Source organism: Eurytemora carolleeae, unplaced genomic scaffold (genome assembly GCF_000591075.1).
Source record: "Eurytemora carolleeae unplaced genomic scaffold, Eaff_2.0 scaffold115, whole genome shotgun sequence".
Taxonomy (NCBI): Eukaryota; Metazoa; Arthropoda; class Copepoda; order Calanoida; family Temoridae; genus Eurytemora; species Eurytemora carolleeae.
The window spans coordinates 122,709-147,303 of record NW_019396189.1 but is presented as its reverse complement, the minus strand read 5'-3'; the positions used below and the strand labels follow the sequence as shown (position 1 = coordinate 147,303).

The 24,595-nt window shown below is 31.7% G+C and overlaps 2 protein-coding genes across 5 annotated transcripts; both read right to left on the bottom strand.

Moving 5' to 3' along the window:
* Window positions 1–1,015: 1,015 nt before the first annotated feature.
* Window positions 1,016–8,110, bottom strand: LOC111697677 (cathepsin L1). The gene is made up of 12 exons (XM_023467760.1): window positions 7,995–8,110; window positions 7,377–7,455; window positions 7,057–7,145; window positions 6,761–6,848; window positions 6,439–6,549; window positions 6,180–6,233; window positions 5,098–5,206; window positions 4,658–4,721; window positions 4,165–4,260; window positions 3,362–3,440; window positions 2,246–2,318; window positions 1,016–1,155 (listed from the first exon to the last, which is right to left on the bottom strand). Exons 1-12 carry the CDS (start codon window positions 8,093–8,095, stop codon window positions 1,082–1,084), a joined length of 1,017 nt encoding a protein of 338 aa, XP_023323528.1. The 5' UTR covers window positions 8,096–8,110; the 3' UTR covers window positions 1,016–1,081.
* Window positions 8,111–10,205: 2,095 nt separating this feature from the next.
* On the bottom strand, window positions 10,206–23,019 carry LOC111697676 (arylsulfatase B). Of its 4 annotated transcripts, none has more exons than XM_023467757.1 (15): window positions 22,605–23,019; window positions 21,825–21,931; window positions 21,587–21,682; window positions 20,661–20,740; window positions 20,320–20,393; window positions 19,320–19,424; window positions 18,138–18,218; window positions 17,657–17,767; window positions 16,018–16,121; window positions 15,397–15,510; window positions 14,540–14,557; window positions 14,391–14,453; window positions 12,998–13,099; window positions 10,938–11,140; window positions 10,206–10,549 (listed from the first exon to the last, which is right to left on the bottom strand). In XM_023467757.1, exons 1-15 carry the CDS (start codon window positions 22,652–22,654, stop codon window positions 10,460–10,462), a joined length of 1,398 nt encoding a protein of 465 aa, XP_023323525.1. In that variant the 5' UTR covers window positions 22,655–23,019; the 3' UTR covers window positions 10,206–10,459. The 4 variants fall into 4 exon arrangements, with proteins under 4 accessions (XP_023323525.1, XP_023323524.1, XP_023323523.1 ...); XM_023467756.1 differs by having other exon boundaries at window positions 14,391–14,462; window positions 14,549–14,557; XM_023467755.1 differs by lacking the exon at window positions 14,391–14,453 and having other exon boundaries at window positions 14,477–14,557; window positions 22,605–22,740.
* Window positions 23,020–24,595: the final 1,576 nt, after the last annotated feature.

Genomic DNA, 24,595 nt, shown 5'->3' with positions numbered 1-24,595 from the left:
AAGAATTATTTGAAATTATATTACTGAAAATCAATTAACATTATGTTGGCAGATTGTTGAGCAGTATATAGGATTATTTTTTAATTGTATATATATATCCATAATATAAAAATGTTATATTGTTAAAACTGTACGCAGTACACAGTAGTGTACATAGCTGAACTAGGAAATCTTTAATTAAACAGCGTTAGCCCCGGCAACCCCCCCCCCCCCTCTATACTCATGATATTAATGTACAGAGAGCCTATGTCAATAAACTTTTAACTTAATTATATTAATATTTGCCTTGATTCTATTTTTATCCAAATTGGGTTTTACTTTATTTCTTGAGAATTATTCCAATGTAAAAGTAATATGCTTCTGTATAACCTTAAATAATATGACGCCTATGAAAACCACCTTGTGCTAATGCATTGATAATTATTTGACAGCTGATACCTTAGGTTTATTGGTTAAATTGTTGAATTTATGAAAATGAAGAGAATAAATGTTTTTCCATGATCCATTGTTACTACTGGTGTTCTGTAAAATGATTACTAGGTTAGATAAAATTATATTATAAAATGATCAGTAATTGATAAAATTAAGGGTTAGTACAGATTAATACACTCTTTTTTAAACCAAATTTTTTCATGCTAGTTCTTAGTCTTATATAGTCAACAGTCTATAGTCAATAGTCATTTCAAATTTCATGTTAAATTGAAATCCGACGTGTTCTAATTTTCAAAAAAAACCAGAAGTTTTAAAGTGACTTTTTCTTTAAAACCAATATTCGGCACTAACTAACTGTAGTTTTATGGGACCTTTAAAAAATTTAATTTATATTTAAAAAATCTTTCCCTTAAATAAAAAATTGACATTGATTGCAAATAAAGCAAGAACTAAAATTAAACAATAAATGTGTTTTTGTCTACATGCATAGTGCGAAATTGTTTTTTAAATCAAGTAGATAATTAGTGCCCTATTATGATATATATTGAAGGGGGGGGGGGGTTATAATAGAAAAAAATATAAATGCAAAATTACATTTTTATTATGATTGGTATAAACAAACAATATTTTCAGTGTCTGCTTGATACAGTTAAACTACAGGATATGAGGCAGCTGTAGCAATACCGCACATATTCTTCAAATCCTTAGCCATGTTTATATATCCTAAAATATATAGATAAATTAATATAATGTATATATATCCTAACATATATATAGATAAATTAATGTAATGTTCATATATGCTAAAATATATAGATAAACTAATATAATGTTTATATATCCTAAAATATATAGATAAATTAATAAAATGTTTATATATCCTATCCTAAAATATATATATAAATTATTATAATGTTTATATATCCTGAAGTATATAGATAAATTAATATAATGTTTATATATCCTGAAATATAGATAAAAATAAATATAATTTTTATATATCCTGAAATATAGATCAAATTTAATACAATATATGTCTATCCTTATTATCTTAAGATAAAGGAATTGAGTCTGCCACAAACTTCAGTGTTCTAATTCCTCTATCATTGCAATCCAATGGATATTTCAAACTGTGCATTCTGTTAGATCAAATAATCTAAGTTTGAAATATCAAAGGTATAAACCAGGTTTCAAAGATATAGGGATTCAAAAATTTCTGTTTGTAGCAAGAACCCAGCTAGTTCCTTTAAAAAACGCTTATATTCTTTGATTAAAAATCAAAATACGATTGCAAATATGTATGACTATCCTTAAAAATATATAGATAATTTACAAAAAATATCTGAAAATATGCAACAAATAACTAATTGTTAACGTATCCTAAAATATAATATAAATTAACAATGTATGTTTCTTAAAATATTGATTAATTCACAACATGTTATTGAATCCAAAAAATCCAAATTATATACAGTGAGACCCAAAATAATGTGGAATAAAAAGACGTGCATTTATGCAATATTACAAGTATAAAGCGAATCGTTTTCCCAGTAGCTTGAAAATGGGCTGTGCATGTGTGAACATAGTGTGTACACACTGTGTACATAGTGTGTACATAGTGTGTACATAGTGTGTACATAGTGTGTACATATTGTGTACAGTGTGTACATGGCACCATTTCTTAGTTTTAAGTTCATTGGACTATTTAAAACCACTATTATTTGCCTTCTTATTCCACAGTTTTATAGGCTTCACGGCATTAATTTCAGAACTCTTTATTTAGGAGGGGGGGAATTTAAGATCTAAGATTTACCATGCATTCCCCATGATTCTCCCCAGCTATTCTTCACTATCCAGAACTTCTGGGTCATACCAACAGCATTTTTCTTTAAAAAAATATTATTTTAAGTTTTTTTAGTTTATAAATACAAAGAGTTGCGCTTTTTTTTATCAAATTTTAAAAAATTATCAGAAAATATAATTGATTTTACTTGATTTAAATTAAACTCTATTAAATTTAATTTAATTAATGGGACTCTGAATTAATTTACTTTGATTTGATTTGATTTGATTTGATTTGATTTGATTTGATTTGATTTGATTTGATTTGATTTGATTTGATTTGTATTGAATTGAACTTTGGAAAAAATTGGATTGATTTTGATTAAACTATATGATTTGATTTGATTTGATTTGATTTGATTTGATTTGATTTGATTTGATTTGATTTGATTTGATTTGATTTGATTTGATTTGATTTGACTTGATTCGATTTGATTCGATTCGATTTGATTTGATTTCATATTAACTGTATTGAATTGAACTTTGGAAAAAATTGGATTGATTTTGATTAAACTATATAATAAAGAATAGAATTTGATTTGATTTGGTTAGATTTCATTTGAACATGACACAAACTGTATAGAATTGAATGAATTAAATTGATTGCTATGATTTGATCTAAATTGATTGGTTTAATCTGATTCGATCTAAATTGATTGGTTTATATATGATATGATCTAAATTGATTAGTTTATATATGATTTGATCTAAATTGATTGGTTTATTTCTGATAAGATCTAAATTGATTAGTTTATATATGATATGATCTAAATTGATTAGTTTATATATATGATATTATCTAAATTGATTGGTTTATATATGCTATGATCTAAATTGATTAGTTTATATATGATATGATCTAAATTGATTGGTTTATATCTGATATGATCTAAATTGATTGATTGGTTGGTTTAATTTTATATGATCTAAATTGATTGGTTTATATCTGATATGATCTAAATTTATAAGTTTAATCTGATGAGATCATATTAATTTATTGGTTGGTTTAATTTTATAAGGTCTAAATTGATTGGTTTATATCTAATATGATCTTAATTGATTAAAATTGATTGATTGATTTACTTACCCCTTGTCCATATCCTACTGCGAGTACTCCGTGATCTAGTCTAGTAGAACTACATAGCTTACTGTAGTAGATTCCATGCCTAAACATTTTACAATCACTCCCCACTAAACCCATTTCTCCTTCGGCCAGAGTACTGCATAGACTGCATATAACAACAGAATGCTTAGTTTAGGCTTGGTATATAATACATTGGTAAATAACAGCATATACAGCCTCATGCCTCATATATAGCTTGGGAACACAGCTTTTCCTGGAGTTTTAAACAGTTTTTTAAACAAAAGAAAATTTACGTGGTTATAACGAGCTACTCAATCTAAAGTACAACTAACTCTGCTTATTTATTCCCTACTACATCTTTGCAACCCGCGACGTTGTAGACCTTTGATATTTCAAACTATAAACGGTGTTATATAAAAAAGTCTAATAGTTGTAGACCTTTGATATTTCAAACTATAAACGGTGTTATATAAAAAAGTCTAATAGTTGTAGACCTTTGATATTTCAAACTATAAACGGTGTTATATAAAAAAGTCTAATAGTTGTAGACCTTTGATATTTCAAACTATAAACGGTGTTATATAAAAAAGTCTAATAGTTGTAGACCTTTGATATTTCAAACTATAAACGGTGTTATATACAAAAGTCTAATGTCCAAATAATAAAGACTTACAGTTACACTATTAGGTTGCAAAGATAAAGGGATTTAACAAAATTTAAGTTTGAGGCAAGAACTCATGGTTCCTATAAAGCAAATAAGTTATGATCTTTAGGACTAACTTTAATTTACACGTTTTTTTTCTTACTTGTACATCTGGAATCCAGGATGTCCTGCATCAATGGCAACACTGATAGGTCCATGTTGAGCTACAGCTGCAGCAAGATCTTCCTCACTGCCCTTCCTAAACGTAAAATGACTATTAAAAATATCATTATTTTGTGATAAAAGATTAATGAATAAAAAGGTGGCAAGTAAAAATGTACTAGTTTTAATATTGATCACGATTTTTTTCTTAGGAAAAAATTATTTGAATAAATTCAAGATCTGGTGTGGATTGTAATTAAATAAAGACAATGATTTTATAAATACGTTATATGAATTCATAAATTAAAAATCTGATAACAGGGCTAAAAATTGACTATTTGTAATGATTTTTTACTGGTAAATTAGATGTATGAATTTATGAATAAAAAACATGTTAATGGGATCAGCTACAAGCCAGACCACGAGTTAATGGATGAAAAAAAATTGGTTAAATTTAATTCCACACTGTCAAATACATGAATTTGATATGTTACTTGATATCAACCCAGCTAGTGAGGTTTGCTCCGATACTAGTTGCATTGTACTTGCAGGTCTTTCCTAAACAAGAAATATAAAATAATTATTTCATCTAATCAAAAGGAAACTATATAAATTACCTAATTTAAGAAAAAGTTTTGGTAAATATAAACAGGAAGGAAGAGTAAAATCTTTAATAGGGAGAAAACATTTATAATAGGAATAATTATCTTTGAGTTTTACGTATGTTTAATTAACAAATTAAAAAAACTAAGAATTTCTGGGATAAGAATTAACTTGTGTACAGAAAGCCTTTATGCAAACAAAAAGTATAAAATAACAATTAAGTACAAAGCGCGAATAACATAAAAATAGTCTAGCTGTTGCTAAATACTTTAGCAAACCACTAAATTCTTTAAGGCTATTTTATTTCTATTATAAATGTTTACCAAAATACCTGTAACTGCAGTGTATGGATATGATTCCTCTGTGTCTATTCCATTGTTATCCTTGACGTATTGGAAAGCAAAGTCCATAAGTCCACCGAAACATCCGTGATTTCCTTCCTAAAATATTATTCCAATATGTTATCTTTGACGTATTGGAAAGCAAAGTCCATAAGTCCACCGAAACATACGTGATTTCTTTCCTAAAATATTATTCCAATGTTATCTTTGACCAATTGGAAAGAAAAGTATTTAAAACCACCGAAACATCCGTGATTTCCTTCCTGAAATATTATTCCAATATGTTATCTTTGACGTATTGGAAAGCAAAGTCCATAGTCCACCGAAACATCCATGATTTCCTTCCTAAAATATTATTCCATTGTTATCTTTGACCAATTGGAAAGAAAAGTATTTAAAACCACCGAAACATCCGTGATTTCCTTCCTGAAATATTATTCCAATGTTTTATCTTTGACGTATTGGAAAGCAAAGTCCATAAGTCCACAGAAACATCCATGATTTCCTTCCTAAAATATTATTCCATTGTTATCTTTCTTATTGGAAAGCAAAGTACATAGTCCACCGAAACATCCGTGATTTCCTTCCTGAAATATTATTCCATTGTTATCTTTGACGTATTGGAAAGCAAAGTCCATAAGTCCACCGAAACATCTGTGATTTCCTTCCTAAAAGATACGTCAATAAATATCCTTGACATATTGAGCAATAGACAGTAAAGTTTTAAACTTAAACTATTTAAACTATTAATAATTATTGAATATGAAAGCAAATAAATCCACCGAAACATCCTGAAATGTTGGAAAGTAGTTTGTAACTGTTGAGAGAAACAAACGAGATTTCCTTCTTAAATAATAAGTTTTTTATAATAGAAAGTAAATTCAAGTCTACCGAAAAAAAATAGTTTTTTTCCTTAAAAAACATCATTCATAGTATTCTTCCAAATACAAAATTAAACTATTTTTCAACCACAATATTTTAAAGCGGCGATTATTTGTCAATAAAGATAATAAACCTATTTTATATAACTCATTTTTATGATTTTCGTTTTGTTTATAATTTGAAGTTTAACCTTTGCTGAGCAGTCGACCAGGTTCTGTTCACTGAGAGAAACAAGTTTCTTGGTCTAAATCAACTCCAGGTCAGAAAACATCAATAAAAACCAGAATTAAAAAAAATGTTTTTACATAATAAAAAGAATTATCCTAAATCAAAAGTATTGTCTTAAATCTTTCTACAATTTGACCAGATTAAAAATAAGATTGTGCTTTAATAAAATGATGGCAGCAAAATCATATTTTAAAATGGAAATGATGTTGTTTGACAGATTCCTTGTTGAAATGAGCAGCTTCCAGGCTACCAGTAGCAGAGAAGGCCCAGCAGCTTCCACACTGCTTCTGGTTCTTCACTGGAGTAACAAATCCCATTGGCCTCCAGTCAACCTAGACACGGTGCAGGAATTGATTCTTTGCCACAAACTCAAATCTTCTTATTCTTGTATCATTGCAACCTGATGGTGTAAAGCTTTGATACTTCAATCGTAGATTATTTGATCTAGCAGAATTCTAACTCTAAAATATCTAAGGTCTACGACATCAGATTTGAAAAATAAAGAATGAGGCGACTAACCAGTTTCTTTTCTTAAATAATTACCGATGTTGGGAGGTCAGTTGACCGAGGTGTGAAGACTGCATTCTGTTTTTCCTCCTGCTCGGCAGGAACCTGATACCCATTCAGCATGCTAAATAAAATAGGGTTGCATTAGTCAGAAATTTAAAATGTGAAAAAATAAATTTTGAATTTAAGTTTATATATATTATTATAATGGTATGTATAAAATTATGCTAAAATAGAGTTTCATAATAAGAAAATAAATCTTGAACTTTAGTAATTAAATTAATAAGAGCTTTTAATAAAAAACTTGTTCTAAAATGTTTTTTTTTTGTTACCTGACAAACTCTTCGTTTGTGAGGTCATTGAACTCATTCTCCCCAACACTGTAGGTTTCAAACCCAGCTGAAAATGCCGCGTTATGTTCCTAAAATGTGGGAATGAAAACATGGCGGCAAAAATATGGGAAAATGATAAAATTTTGGCCATAAACTTAAACTTTCTTTACTTTGATTCTAAACTTAGAATATTTGATCTATCAGAATGCAAAGCTTAAATATCAAAGGCAATTACGGCACTAAGTTACAAAGATTTAAGGATTAGAAAATTAGAATTGGTGTCAAGAAATTCTTGAAAAAAACTTTTATTTTCTGTGCACCTGGATAAAGTCATAGTTTGCCTCCCAAGCTAATCTTTTTTGTGCTTCATGCTCACTGCTTTCATAGTTCTTCTCATATCTTCAATGTTTTTGATGGATAAATTAGATTAGATATTAAAAAAAGGCATAATTTACTGATGAAAAATGATTTATTTCTTTATTTATTTTTGTTATGTTCGTTACCGAATGCAAGGCCTCGATAGAGGAAAAATGAGGATTTTATAAAAGTTGTTTCCCAAAACCCATATCCATAGATTAATAACAGTATATATAGACCACTAAATGTCGTCTTTTCAAGATTTATGGGTATTTACAATTACAATTACCCATAGACAAGAGCCTAAAGAAGTTACGTGCATGCTGCGTTGAATGATAAGACAGAGAGAGATGCATGCGCGAAACTCCTTTGGGTATGCCTCAGGATTTTTGTGAACGAACACCCCTTAATCTTGAACAGACATCTAGTGTTCTATCTATATAGTTATAAATCTATGCCTGTTTCTCATGCCCAACATATTTATTCTTTCAATTTTTTTTCGACATGATATTTCCAAACTTTAAGAAGAAATGTTTGTCATTTCTTATTTATAACTTCTTATTGCTTGCCTGTAGTTTTACCTGGTCTTAAATGCTTCCCAGTTGTCATCTAGTTCAGGACGAGCCTGAGCTCCAAGGACGAGAAGAAGAAACGATAACCCTGCTCCGAGCATAGTTCTCATAGCAATACATCAGGCCTGGATACTTCAGCACCAAGATAAAAAACAGCCAGGGGCGTTTAGACATTTGTTCTGACAAGTTTTAGAATGAATAAAAACTCATCCTTATTAACAATGCTTGAGTCGACGTAACAAAATCTTGTTTCATGGAAAGGGATAATGTGAATCCCTCCCCCCCCCCCTTCCCATGTTTTACTGTGCACGTCCATAAGGCTTTGATAAGGTAAGTCTTCAACAACAATATTTAAGTTTGAAAGAATACATACCTTTAGATTGTTTGTTTAGTTTAACACAATTCAGGTTTCGATCGAATACACCAGGAAAAAAGGGGAAAATGCCTGAGAATGAGCACTGATCAGTGCACCAACTTCGGAGGGGTGTCATACAGAATAAATATTAAATCATATATCAAATAATTTTTCTCCAGTTAGATATGGCAGAGTACAGGGTTGATCATAATGGAAAATTAGTTGGAATGATTTTTATTGTAGGAAAGGTAGAAGGTCTTGGGATGGAGGACAAAAGATTGTAAATTTTGCATTTTTTTGTTAATACATAAAGGGTTACTTATTGAGGATGCAACTTTATAGACAATTTATGGAATTTGTTTAGCCCTTTTCTCACATATATGATTTCCTGCAGGTTTTTACTTTCTATTTTCGTTACCAAATTGTTTAATCTTTTAGATCTCCAAACTAAATCCCGAGCTCGTTTTCAATACGTCATTAGAGTCTCATCTTTTTCGGTATAATCTGGATATGAAATCATGTCAGATAATAAACGAGGAGTTTCCTACGGGTGTGAGCCGGACTTTTGAGTTTGGCAGGAATAAAACTGGAAGGGATATTTTTTTTTAATTTTCCCAAACTGGTCTGCCTAATCAGAGGTGAGATTTTGTTGATAAATCTTATATACAGTGAAACCCTTAATAATGAATACATCGAAAGAATTCATCAAATGTCGTATTCTTCACTTTCTGATTATGGATATTTAGATATTTAGTTTTTTAATTAAATTATTATATGGAACTCTTTAAAACTGTTCCCGCATATTCATGGCTATTTATTTATTTTCGCAAATACTGAAACTTACGTAATATAGTATAAACTCATTGAAAAATTGTCAAGACGACATTTGATAAATTCTTCCGATGTATTCGTTATTAAGGGTTTCACTGTATATAAACTCAAACTTAAAATGAATAATTTTAGGGGAATGAGGAATTTGAAGTCAATCCAATAGTTTCCTACAGGATATATCTTCATTGTATCATTGTATGCAAAATTTGCAGTATTAATACATATATATTTTTTTCAGAGAAAGAATGGCTGATCTTTGAGCTTCATAACTTGGCAAGAAACAAGAATATTGGGAATTATTTTCATCAACGTAAGATTCAACATTTCAGAATGTAATTTAAAATTTAATTTCTTCATTTCTTCATTTCTTAATTTCTTCTTTTCTTCGTTTCTTCATTTATTCATCTATTCCTCTATTCATTTCTTCGTTTCTTCATTTCTTCATTGCTTCATCATTTCATTTCTTCATTTCTTGATTTCTTCGTTTATTCATTTATTCATCTATTCATTTCTTCGTTTCTTCATTTCTTCATTTCTTCATTTATTCGGTTCTTCATTTGTTCATTTATTCATTAATTCATTATTATTATTGTTATTATTGACCGCTGGTTGAGTTCAATCGCTGAGGGGGGAGGGGGTTGTCCGACACACTCGGGTTTTAACTTAAATATTTCAGTTTTAACTATAATTCCTTTAATAAATATTATAACTTAATTTAGTTGTTGAAGTTGAACGAGGAAAGCTAGAAAAATGGAAATAAAAATTGGGAATTATTACCTAATTTTTGAGTTGTCATGTTTAAAATATATTATTTTTGGGTTGTCAACACAAGATATTGCATTGTTCTTGGTAAAACCGGTCCAATTTTCAAAACCTTTATTTTTGTTACTCAAGTAAATCCTTTGTATCTTGTGTTTGATGTATTTTCTCTGAATAAACATGTCTCCCAATTGATTGTTTTCATCGTAATTTTTACCTTAGGTTCATAATATTTACCCTTCTTTGTTCTGAGGTGAAAATAAACGTGCGTACTGTAAATACTATTATCATATATTTAGATTATTGTTATCATTACAAAAGATGTCTTCTTTTATGTGAAAAAATCCTCTTTGTTTGATAATGTTATCTTCTCAACGTTGCTATGCATTTCATAAGCTCAATTATTTATGTAGTACACATAGTTCAGAATATATTTTCAAATTTAAGTTACCCCAGATTACATTAAAGGTCCAAATATCAGGATTTAGAAGTGCAACAGCCCTGAATCCTGGTCCAATCAAAGGCTCATTTATCTAAGATTTATCTTTTCTGTTGGATCTGAATCAAGATTGAACAGAAATAGTTCTTTGTCTTTATACTCCTCCCCTCCCAATTCATCCTTAATAAAAGATATTAACATGTATGCGGAGATCAAGATTTCATTTTTTAAATTTAATGACACATATCTAAATAAGTTTGGTTTTTTCATCTTTTTTAGAGATCCAGGGATATTAGCATCATAATCGATGTAAACAGATTATAGAAAGAGATTTTTCACCTGTTTGAAAATAATAATTATGTATCATGCAATTCATATAGGATAGAAGAGATAGAAGAGAAAATAGTAAAATGCTTAAGGTTTATTAAAACACATTCATGGCTGCAGCGGACATCTTCAAACTGGAATTTGGGATTAGTTGTTTTTCTAAATTCAAAGTTTGTAGTATATAATATGTAGAAATTTCATATAATTCTACCGTTGTTCCCATGGTTACAGCTGTATTTACCTCGCTTGACCAGCTCAAGGGTTGATTCCCAGATGAAATGTTGATATTGTTGATATCTTCCAGGTGTACCAACTCTGTATTGGATACACTGTCTGGTGGAACCCATCCATCTGGTTTCCCAGGGTTTCCTTTAATCAACTTGTATTCTCCAACCCTGATTGCTCCAACAGGACCTGATCCACTCCCAGGATCATGGTATGGATCTAACAAAAAAAAATTTAAGGAATTTTGGAAATTGTGTTTATTTAAGCTTTATAAAAACATTAAGTATAAGTTAGTCCCGCTAAACATGATAATTTGTGAGTTGTGTTTAAACGTCAAACTTGATATTTGTGTAATACCAAAATGAATTGTGAAGAATGTACCGAACATAATTGTTCGGTCTACCGCTAATCTATATAATAAAACAAGACATTTGTGTATAACTGTTGTCTATAGCCGGCCGAACGGCTGGACCGATTGGACTGAAATTTTTTGTGGACACTCATGGGTTGCCTGGGGTGTTATAGGCTAAAAAATTGAATTTTTTAAAAATAATTTTTTCTTCTTCTACGGGCAACGCCGGGCCCTTGATCTAGTATTTATAATAAAACAAGACATTCGTATATATTTATGTTGCGTATAGCCGGCCAACCGGCTGGACCGATTGGACTGAAATTTTTTGTGGACACTCATGGGTTGCCGGGAGGTGTTATAGGCTAAACAAATCTAAATATTTTTTTAAATTTTTTTTTACACAGGCAACGCCGGGCCCTTCAGTTAATACTTCTTGAATTAAAACATAAAAACCCGGACTGGAATTCACTTTGTATTTAGTTTTGGAACGCTATGTTCGAACATCTAAGAGCACCTGTCTTTATCGGAATATTTTAATCTCTCATTAAAAAAGCGTAAGAGTTCAATATATACTGAAAAATTCAAAATACCAATCGACAACAAAAATACTAGATTTAATGGATGAAAGTAGGTTCTAGAAGATAAGATCCAATGGATCGACTTTTAACCAGGAAACCAAGATTAAAGTGACACGTCTTTAAAGGGAGTGACCGGCTATGTAAGGTAGCTGAACTGAGTACGCAGTGTTGTGGAAAACTTCTCTCGGATTCATTTGAGACACATATTAAACTTTTTATAGATCTGTAAATCCTGAGTTTGAGCGCAAATTCGACGTTCAAAACTCCTACTCTGGGGGGTAGATACGTTTTCAGAATTAGTTTTTTTTAATTATTAAATAACGACGACATAAAAATTTCTACAATAAACTACAGACGTCATGTATAGGAACATGTTGAGGAAATAAAAATTAATCTTCTTATCATCTTGTTCAATATTAGTTTCTTTTTTCTCAGTAGGAGTTTTAAACGTCGAATTTGCGCTCAAACTCAGGATTTACAGATCTCTAAAAAGTTTAATATGTCTCAAACAAATCCGAAAGAAGTTTTCCACAACACTGTATACTCAGCCGTATACATAGCCGTTCACTCCCTTTAAAGGGACTGTTGGCGTAATTTCATTTGACCTCATTTAATATACAATTCACAACGATACCCTCTAGCCCTATAAGATTTGTAATAAGAAATATATCGTCGTTTATTTCTCTCAATTATCTGAATGTTATTCTTCGTTTGTGCTACACAGATCCCCAGAGAGAATCTCGATTAAATTATCAATTTTCAAAAAGAAAACATTATAATCATTTTTGCTCGACAAGGATTTAACTTTAAAGGTTAGCGTTGTGCAAGTTTTCTAATGAAGGATCACTAATGAAATTTAACGAATATTACCTGTTATTCTGTACTTATCAAGCAATTATCATGTTTAGAGGGACACACTGTGAAGATACAGTGGGACTCATAAATAAGGAAGACTACACAAGAACAATCTTTAATGTTTTAAAAAGCATTCCAGTTGAAAATTAACTTATTTCGTGAAATGGATATGTTTGCGGTGTTTTATGTTCAGTGGACTATTTAAGAGCATAGCTCGAGCTTAACAGTCGTCTTCCTATTCCACAGTTTTCTGGGTTCCACTGTATATTTGTTAGTTGAATTGTATCTTACCAATATTGTAAAGCATTTCAATTCTGGGGGACTGTTCTCCATTCTTGATTGTTTTCCACTGATCCAACCCGTCCAAACCAACCAGGTTCCCCATATCATATCCTGCTACAACATCAAACTTTTCAAGATTAAAAAAATAAACAATTATTGATAGATAAGAACTTCTTTAGAAGTTTGACACGTTTGAAAAAGCCTGCGTTTTATTGACCTAAAGAAAGGTGTGCAAGCGTATACAGGGTTACCCACAAACGATCATACTTCAGAGACGACTGTGCGGAATTTATTCATACTTTGTTATCACAATTATGGTTTCCTGCAATTAAAGACTGGTTCTTTGTCAATTCATTACATGTTAAACCCTAAATGGGTCATACATCGAAAAAATTTATCAAATGTCGTCTTGACAATTTTAATGGGTTTTATACTATTTTACGTAAATCTCAGTATTTGCGAAAATAAATAAATAGCTATGATTGCGGGAACAGTTTTAAAGAGCTCCATATAATCATTTAATAAAAAACTAAATATCTGCAACATTCCATTATCAGAAAGTGAAAAATACGACATTTGATGAATTCTTTCGATGTATGGATTATCTAGGGAATCTAGGGTTTAACTGTAGTATATAATTTTAGCTAAATTTGATGCAAATGACCAAATTCCCCTTTCTGGTTGTTAATTTTTTATGAATTTTCGGTCGTCATTGAAGGCTCATCCTTTTTGGTTATAACTGTAGTACATATAGACCTTATAGGCAAAATGCGATTGTGGTCATGTGTTCTTTCTTGAAATTATGAAATTTTGATGTGGAATTAGTTTGATATATTTTTGATAATGCTGGAAACTCCCCAGTCTGATATGGAATCTGATATATGGAATAGCTGATTACTACTGATTCTACTCCCAGGAATATATAAATAATATACCTACAGCAAATAAAAGGGTAGGAACCCAGTCTGATATGGAATCTGATATATGGAATATCTGATTACTGATTCTACCCCCAGGAAGATATATAATATACCTTCTGCTAATAGAAGGTTAGGAACCCAGGCTGATATGGAATCTGATTTATGGAATAGCTGATTACAGATTCTACCCTCAGGAATATATATAATATACCTGCTGCTATTAGAAGAGTAGGAACCCAATCTGATATGGAATCTGATATATGGAATAGCTGATAACTTATTCTACCCCCAGGAATATATATAATATACCTACAGGTGATAGAAGAGTAGGAACCCAATCTGATATATGGAATAGATGATAACTAATTCTACCCCCCAGAAATATATATAAAATACCTACTGCTGATAGAAGTTTAGGAACCCAGTCTGATATATGGAATAGCTGATAATTTATTCTATCCCAAGGAATACATATAATATACCTGCTGCTGATAAAAGGGTAGGAACCCAGTCTGATATATGGAATAGCTGATTACTGATTCTACCTCCGGGAATATATATAATATACCTGCTGCTGATAAAAGTGTAGGAACCCAGTCTGATACATGGAATAGCTGATTACTGATTCTACCTCCGGGAACACCGGGACCTAGTTATACAATTTTTTTGTTTGAAATTTTTATAAAAATCTGAAACCCTTTTTAACATATCTCACTCAAGATGTTCCGCATAAAATTATGCTTTTTTCACTATATATCTATGTTTTTCATGTTCCTGTATGAGGAGGAGAGAAACCCAACAGCAAGGCTACCAGTTATAAATAAAATAATGTTAATCTTGTTGCAATAGCATTAATAATCATGTTAAATAAGGGGAAACAATGAAACTTTATGATTAAGAATTGATCTCCAATTGAAATGAATATTGAGTTTCCCTTTTTTAAACCAAAATCTTCTGTTCCAAATGTAAAATACTATTTATTGCAGCATATAAAATGTAGAACTAAATCAATGATAAAATAAACCTGCACTGAAAGGTTTTCCTTTGCTTTTAACCATATTTACTCCAAAAGAAAAGTCCAACCCCAAATTAATTTTTCCATAAAATATTATTTTTATAGAGCATTTCAGAATACTTGTGATTTAGAATAATCTACCTTTGTAATTTTTAGCAACCCCTCCTTGAGATGGAGAATAAAGGCAGAGAGAGAACTATTTCTAGCCGCGGCGCTCGGCCCCCTAGCCTATCCTAGCCGGGGCGCTCGGCCCCTAGCCTGTCTTAGCCGCAGCGCGCGGCCCAGAAATCTAACCTAACCCTAAAATATATTCTAATCTCGCTCTTCTTATAATTTGCGGCATTCGCGAATAACAGAGTTTGGCTGCTACCTGAAAAATGGCAACTTAAAGAGCAATATTTAAAAGCCAAAATTGTTAATAATAAAGGATTGCGACCCGCACCAAACGCAGCATTTTAAAGATTACACCACACCTGTAATAAAAGCAACCCCTCTGGTTCCTCCCTCCCAGAGTGTATTTTTGTTTCCTCTCAACGGAAAGTTATTTCCGCCATTTTTTATTTGTCCTCCATTGTCCGTGGAGAAAACTGAAACAAAGCAACACGAAACTTTGAAAATTTTTATTTCTCTCTCTGAAAAAAGGGAAATGTGCTTCTGCAAAACCTTTTTTATCTACAATAAAAGTCATATGAGTTAAAAATAAAATTTTAGATTGAATAAAAAATGAAACTGATAGTATGGAATTAACTGTTTTTCAGACAACTTACAGTGATAACCAGAAAACTCTGGAAAAGGGAGACGACTTTTAGGCTCAAATTATAACTCTAAATACTCCAATGGACATGAGACACAGCAATTGAAGAGTTTAAACGACCCATTTTACTTATTAGTAATTTAATAAGTGTTTTGTAAAACCATTTGCTTCGTAACAACCTCAAATGCACTAGTATTGCTATAATGTCGTCTTCCTGTTGCATAGTTTTTTGGTTATCACTGTATAATTTAATAAAACATTCATTTAAAAATCAAATAGCTAAGATAAAAAGATTGAGGTTCTTTTCGGATTTCAAAAAAGTAAAACAAACTGTTAATACCTATGATGGTATTTTTTATTTGTCCAGTTTGCTCCAATGCTTTTGTTATATTTCCGACAGCTTCGTCCAAGGCTGAAACCATACCGGAGAATGTACGCCGAGCTCTGGAATTCGTTCATTGATAAATCTCAGCATCTTATGGTTGCCAATGCCATGCAAGGTCTCACGCAAAAAATAGATGAGCATTTTGCATATTTATTCTTGAAAACTGAAGATAGTTCTGAAATTTAGATTTTTAGTGCATGACAAAATATTATTTGTTGGGTAAAAACAAAGGCCAAGATCTTGAAAAATAATTTGACTTTTTAATGCAGTTTGAATTTATGTGAAATATCTTCAATATCCAAGTTGGATCCCTACAGCCTACAATTCCTTTTGAATATTTATATCTTTTTAATTTAACTTTAAATAATTAAATATGGTAGATCTTAAACGCTTGATCTAGATATCCAATTTGGGTACTTTTGAATTTAACAATCAATGCTTAATTCCTCAATTAAAATAATCCCTGCAGGGTATGACCAACACGGAACATTGAAGCGGAAATGAATTATTTTTTAGGTCTGTATAAGATGGAGAATGGAGATCAAAGAGATTATCACTTATATACAGTTTAACCCAAAACTTCGGAGACATTGAACGAATTTATAAAATGTCGTTTTCTAAACCTATATGTATATGTATAATGGAATGCTACATATGTTATTGTAATTGAATGATTATATAGAGCTCTTTAAAACTGTTCCCGCATATTTCATGACTATTTATTTATTTTTGCAGTAACTGAGATTTAGGTATAATCATATAAAACCAATTGAAAAATTGTCAAGACGACATTTTATAATTTCTTTCGATGACTCCGAAGTTCAAGATTAAACTGTACAAAAGTTCTGACTTCTGAATAAATATTAAATAATCCGTTTCAATCAGGGGGCGGGCATAACTCTCATAATTTTGCCTGGCTAGGTTTATCCTGTACAGTGAATTTTGTCGAAAAATGTTTCCTTATGACTGAGTTGGTATCATAGAGTACAGTGGGTTTAATCCTAAGTACATCTATTTATATTTTAAAATCACTTGTTTCACGCGTAAGTTCATTTATGTAAAATAAATATTTTAACAGTTTTCAGTTCTTCAATAAGTTTAAAATTAAGTCTAACATAATTTAGATCTATTATTAGTTCAGAATTGCTTTCCATTCTAAAAGTCAGAAACCTATATTCCTAAGAGTTAGTGCACAATGTAGATTTCAGAAGTAAAGAATTTGATAAGAAACAAGATGTTTTTATTTTTTTTCTCTATTTGTCATGTCTCATTTTTATACAAAAATCATATGAGCTTGTTTTCTTTGCTTGAATATTGTAGGCTTCACTTTCAAACAATAATGTCTTAAAACACTGATTTACGAATTAAGATCCCCCCTTAGGGTAGAATTTCTGATCGGGTCATTGTGTACAGTGGCTGTACAACAAGAAGTCTAAAATTCCAGATGCCCCCTCTATTACTAATATCTCGATGGTTTCAATATTGATTGTTAAAGGAGGTCGTGGAATATGACTTATTCCCACTTTAATAATCTTCAAGAAAATCCAAATTGTTGGGATCAACCCTCATCCTTCAGTAGACACCTTCTCCTTACCTGTTCTTGATATGAGCATAAGGTATCTCATACTCCTGGGGAACCTGGAGAGGTGCATGTACACTCTGAGCTGCAAGATAGAGAAACAGGGGAACAGAAGTATTGTGATTCCTAGCTCATTACACAACCCATGTTTCATTTCAAAGTTAAGAACGATGCTATGGAAACTGACCTGAAGGAAACCGACATATCTAACTGATCGTAGGTTTAAAGAAAATATCCAGTAGTTTTTATTCTCTGCACGTTTTTACGGGTTTTTTTTTAGCTTATCTAATCTACTCTCAGATCTCAATACAATTTTAGGTCGGAAAACCCTTAGGTCAGTGTCCTTAAGGTCGGATGAGCGGGTATCTAATGGATGATTAAAATGTCGAGAAGTAAAGTCGTCTTTTCTGTGTGACATATTTTTATGAATTTCTTATAAAGCGGTCTTATGCAGAATCTTTTATAAATTTTTAGAATAAATTGAAACAAAGTTTTCCTTATTATTTGTTCTGCTCTTTCAGAGAATACATGGGCGGAGTACTTATCAGAGTATTTTTTATCTATCTTCTCTCCTTCCCTAAATTTTGTTTGATCATAATCGCTTTTTTATCTCTTTCTGTACCTCCTGAACCTCCTGTACCTTCTGTGGCTCCTGAACCTCCTGTACCTCCTGTACCTCCTGTGCCTCCTGAACCTCCTGTACCTCCTGTACCTCCTGAACCTCCTGTACCTCCTGTACCTCCTGTACCTCCTGAACTTCCTGTACCTCCTGTAACTCGTGTACCTCCTGAACCTCCTGTACCTCCTGAACCTCCTGTACCTCCTGTACCTCCTGTACCTCCTGAACCTCCTGTACCTCCTGTACCTCCTGTAACTCGTGTACCTCCTGTACCTCCTGAACCTCCTGTACCTCCTGTACCTCGTGTACCTACTGTACCTCCTGTACCTCCTGTACCTCATGTACCTCCTGAACCTCCTGTACCTCATGTACCTCCTGTACCTCCTGAACCTCCTGTACCTCCTGTACCTCCTGTAACTCGTGTACCTTATGTACCTCCTGTACATAGACTTAACGACAATAAGGGACTTAAGAGAGAAAACAGAAAAACAGTGACCAAAAAATTGAATATTTTAGAATGTTAAATATTAATTTAATAAAATTATTTGTCAGCAAAAACTTTACCGCTTTAACATTATACAGGGTTTCCTAATAAACATGGGAATTGACTGACGATTTGTAGGTCGTCTTCTTAAATGATTAATTTAGTTATCGTACTTTCTGAGAAAACTATAATCCCTGGGATTTTTGTTTGCTTGTTCTTTAGTTGCTATGACAAACAAAGTTTGCAAAAATATTCCAGAAGCATCAAACAGTCTTTTACCGTTTTGATTCTAGCGCAGTCGTCGTCGTGTATATCAATACAATGAAGACGACTTTCGATTTTCAATCAAAATGGAAATAAAAATTAGCAATCAATTAATCGCTTCTCTTTGTTTACTCATAAGAAAAGCTTATGAGAAATCAAAATATAAAAGTCTTCTTCATTGCATTGATTCAAACGCCGTCCACCGTAAACCGTTATAAATTTTAACATTGACGATCTTGAATTAATCACTTTCCATGAATATTTGTTGGAACACCCTGTCTGTACTTTTTATTAATAATAATACTCTGAACCTGAAATCATATCCTATAGAGTGTGGGTTAAGCTGAGCAGGTAGATTATGTTTATAGTAATCTTCTGCTCCGTTATAATATCCAAGAAAACTATCAAACCCTCGTCTAAATATATTGATCAATTAAAGGGATTGTCACCAAAATTTTAGAAGTTTTATCAATTAAATATCAACGATTTAAAACAATTTTCTTTAAGCCATTTTATGATAATACATGACAAAGCTACCGTCGTTTTTAGCTCGCCATTGCTATTTTTAAAACACAAAGATTAATTTAACCCAATTTTATGCTCTACTTCAGTTCGAAAAGTATTTTGCTCTAGATATGTGCATAGACCTGTTTCTTCTTATAATAAAAACAAATTATTTCCCCACTTTTTAAATGAACTTATTTCTTGACACAACCCGATGTCGTAGACCTTTGTTATTTCAAACTATAAATTATATTAGATAAAAAAAAGAAATTTAAAATATCAAAAGATTACACCATCAAGTTGCAGAGATATAGGGACAAAGAGAATAGAATATATATTAGAATGGAATTTACTAGGATAAAGTGTAAAACGGCCATTTTGTTGTACTGCTTCCATACTGTGCAGGTGTACTTCACATATTTGTGCTATATAACCTTTTGGGCCCTGGAACATCATTTTATAGAAAATCTAAAATTAATATTAAAAGAAAACCAACTTATGAAATAGACTGCTTTCATAATTGACCAGTGATCATTTCACATAGACTCTATGCCTTTCACTTTACAAACGATAATTTTCCGCTATAACTATAAATCAAATGATGTTTTTTATTCACCTAATTTATTTGTACTCCACTGCATATAATTTGTGAAACATTTACATGATTTGTACACTTTGAACTCCCTTTCAGGCTGAAACGGACTGACAAATTTCATACAGAGGGATTTTCTAAATTCCACTCTAATATATATTCTATTATCTTTGCATAGGGACAAGAACTCTTATCTTATTGATATTATTTATTACCTTGTCGGTAAATAGTCTTCATTACAGAACCCTAGATGCCATTTTCCAACTAAATGTGTCGAATATCCCAATTCCTTCAAAAACAAAAAATACAATATTTTCCAAATAAATTTTAGCATCACGTATAATTACTTAGGTTTGATTATTATCAAGATTTGGAAAAGGAAAAAATGTTCTTATATACATAATTGGCTGGAGCGCCCGGCGTTGTCTGTGGAATTTAAAAAACACTCTGGGGAAAACAAATTCTAAATTTCAAATTTTAAAGAAGAAAAATTTCCAATTTTTTATATAAAGATAAGCGCCCAAGAAGTTAAATTCTATCTTTTTATTTTGATTTCCTTGAGATATTGTGGAAGAAGTGTTAAGTTTGTAAATAAACCTCGCGGTTCCTCGTTCAACAGAACACGGTGCTGACGTCCTAAAACGAGAAAAAAATATTTACAGATTTTTTATCTGTGAATTATGAGCTCAGCTTGAGACAGCAGAATGTAAATTTAATGTAAAACTATAGAACGTGTTTTTATACATGATATCATCATATTATGGAAATTGTATGACGAACCATAAAGTCCTCATTGCTCTACAAGGCATTTGCTTGTGGGATCTTTTCTTGCTAGTAGAAAATTCAAACCATTAAACATAGATGAATAGCTACACAGATAGAACACTAATCGTCTTTTTAAGATATAGCTAGAGGTTTTTCGTTTACAATAATCCTGAGGCAGAGGCCCAAAGGAGTTTCGCGCAGGCAGCGCATGCTCTCTCTCTGTCTTGTAATTCAACGATGCCTGCGCGGAACTCGTTGAAATCTTGAAAAGACGACATCTAGTGTTCTATCTGTGTTGTTATTAATCTATGCCATTAAAACTAATATTCTACCAATCCTGGGAATGTGAGTTATGATTAAAATCAAGAATACTCTGTACAGTGTACACTGTACCTGTATGAATGGGGTTCAAACAGGCAATGAGTAAAGTTGCTCAACTAGAAGTTTACTTTACACTATACATTTTACTCTACCTGTATATAAATGTACAGTGTACAGTGTACTGTTCCTGTATGAATGTGGTACATACCAGTGAGTAAAGTTGTTCTTCTAGGAGTTTGCTGTACACTGTAGTGTACCTTTATGAATGAGTAAAGTTGCTTTACTAAGAGTACACTGTACACTGTACCATATACACTGTGCACTGTGCCATGTACACCTACGCAGTCCAGTGATTAAAGTTGCTCTACTAGGAGTTTGTTGTACACTGTAATTTACCTGTATGAATGGGGTACAGCCCGGTGAGTAGTGTTGCTCTGCTAGGTGTACAGATAGGTTGAACATAATTCTGCTCCAGGATAACACCAGACCTTCCTGTTTCAAAAATATTTAATTTGCAATAAAAAAAAATCTACTATTTTAAAAATAAAAAATATAAACATATCTTTATTTAAGTCATTTCTAGGTTCAAGCTCTTTTTCTAAATAATTCTTGCATAATTTAATGTGAACCGTACCTAGATTATGAAGGTTTGGTGTAGATATATCAGGGTTGTGCCAGGATACGTCATTGAACCCCAGATCATCAGCCATGATAAATATGATGTTGGGAGCTGACCGCAAACTTTTGGTAGATATATATGTTCAATTGTTATAATTAAAGGGAGTGTACACGAAATTATAATTTACCCTTTATTTAAAAAAAAGAGTGGCATGTCCGATTAACAACATTGCCAATTGAAACTGTCCAAGTGACAACGAGGAAGATATCGTTGTTTTTATCTTAAACCGTGTAGAATTCTGAAAATTATATTCATGGTCTCTGTGGCATAGAACTGCATGTCAATTTTATAGATAAACTATTATTTAAAAATCTTTTATCCGACAAAGGTGTTAATAGTATTATTGCACAACTCTGTAAATAGATGGTTATTGAAATTAAGTGTACAGTCCCTTTTTATGGATTGTAAGCGTAATCTATAAACGCCACTCAAATTCTATTGATGCCATTGATGATGCACAACAGTGTGTGCACCACTGTCTATCTATAGAAACAATGAAAGTGATTACATTTTTCCAGTATGTGGCTTTAGCATATAATATTCAAAGGTTACTATAATAATGAACCCCACCAAAATAATGGCACTAAAAAGTACGTTTATGGACTATATTTAAACATAAAACCTTCCCTCGAAAACTTTTTAAATTAGCTAAATGTTTTTAATCATAAAAATATAGGTCAGCATTTTTTATTTATTTCCAACTGTGTTTCAGTTCCATATCTTTAATCTACAAACCCTATGACTAATTCAGAAAACTGAACGAGGTAAAGCAGTTTTAGGATCATCACTGAACTCTGTACAACGTTTAGTTTCTAAATATAAAACGAACTCTTTAAACCCTAGAAATCAGAACTTATCATCACTAAACCAGTCATTGTTAAACATTCTTTCTACTCAAGGGTGTAATGCAAGGAAAGTTATTTCAGTGGTGTACGATTTTTTTGTACTGCAGTATACTGTCTTTGGGCTCTAATGTAAGCACAAGAGTAGGGGTGCCACTGCCTGACATAAGAATCATCTTTCAAATAAAAAATCCATGAATTATTCTGGTCATAGGAATTTATAAAATAAATGCATTTTTAAAATAATTTAACACTGAGACCCAATAAACATACAAGTTGGATCAATGTTTTCACAGACAGTACTAAAGAGAAGTAACTTCTCCATTGAACCCCCCTCCTCGAATACTGAACGAACACTGATGCATGTATTATTGTTTACAAATTCCGCCCAGAGAGAACTGGTTTCAATGTGTACACAGAGTATACACAACCGCAATTGACTTTCCTTGCATTACACTACTGAAGAATATTTGACAATGGCTGACATATTATATAGAATAGATACCCTGAGAAACTGAGTAGAATCCAGTATATTTATCTTATATTAAATCTTTCTAATGAACAAGAGAGGAAACCAGGTTTGAAAGACTTCCAAACCGGCCCGGTGTCGTGCAGTATTTCATCTCCTCCCCTGCGGGAACTCATCCTCCCCCTCACTGTATAAACTCCGGTTCATTTTAATTACCGGGCCGACTTTATATCAGCTAGAGCAAGCGGTACAGTACACACGGACTACAAAGGGCAAAACAAGACAGTACGCCAAATAAATGATCCCTTGTGGTGAAATGCCCTAATGTTTTAACCATTTTAACACGATGTTAAGACATAATAAAAAAATAAAAAATTATTATTGTCTCGAATAAATATTTGTGTAAAGGAAAGATGGCGAATGAGAGAATTTTGTATTTTGTCAATTCAATTAGTTATTTTATAATTTAATGCGCGTTCACTCATGTGAATTAATTATTTTTAACGTTTTAACATTGCACTTTTTATGTCTAACATAGAGTTGAAATTGTTAAAAGTTTAGGGGGGGATGAATTAATTAGAATACCGGGAATGCAAAGAATGTAAGGCAAGGAAAGTCATTTCAGAAGTGTACACATCTTTAGTACTGCAGTGTACTGTCTCTGGGCGCTAATGTAAACACAAGACGGATGTCGAAGCCTGACATGGGATCCATCATTCACATAAAAAATCAATGAAATATTCTGGTCATTATGTGAATTATCAAAATTATCAAAATTTAATGCTTTTAACCTCCTCGGATACTAAACGAACACTGATGCATCTATTATTGTTTACAAATTCCGCCCAGAGAGAACTGGTTTCAATATGTACACAGAGTATACACAACCGCAATTGACTTTCCTTGCCTTACATTTTTGGGGAATACCATGCACGAGTAGAAGAATTATCTTTAAAGCAGAAAAACCGTGAAGCGCCATAAATTCTGTACATCCATAGATACATTCATTTATTGCATTTAAAATCAAGTTATAAAAAGTTCAATGAGCATGGTACTTGGCATTTGTGCAGTGTAAATAGATACATTTAACTAAACTAGTGGTAGTAAAACTATTTGCTTTGTAACAATTCCTCAAATACTTTTAAATATTGCTTAAAAGTCGTCTTCCTATTCCGTTGTTTTCTGGTTATAACTGTAGTCTGTATGTGTATTGTACAGCTTGCTATGCATAGAGAATAGAATAAATAGAGAGGAATTTACTAGAAAAAAGAGTAAAACGGCCATTTTGTTGTACTGTTTCCATACTGCAGGTGTACTTCACATATTTATGATATATAACCTGTTGGGCCCTGGAATATCATTTTACAGAAAATCTAAAATTATTGTTAAAAGAAAACCAAATTATGGAATAGGCT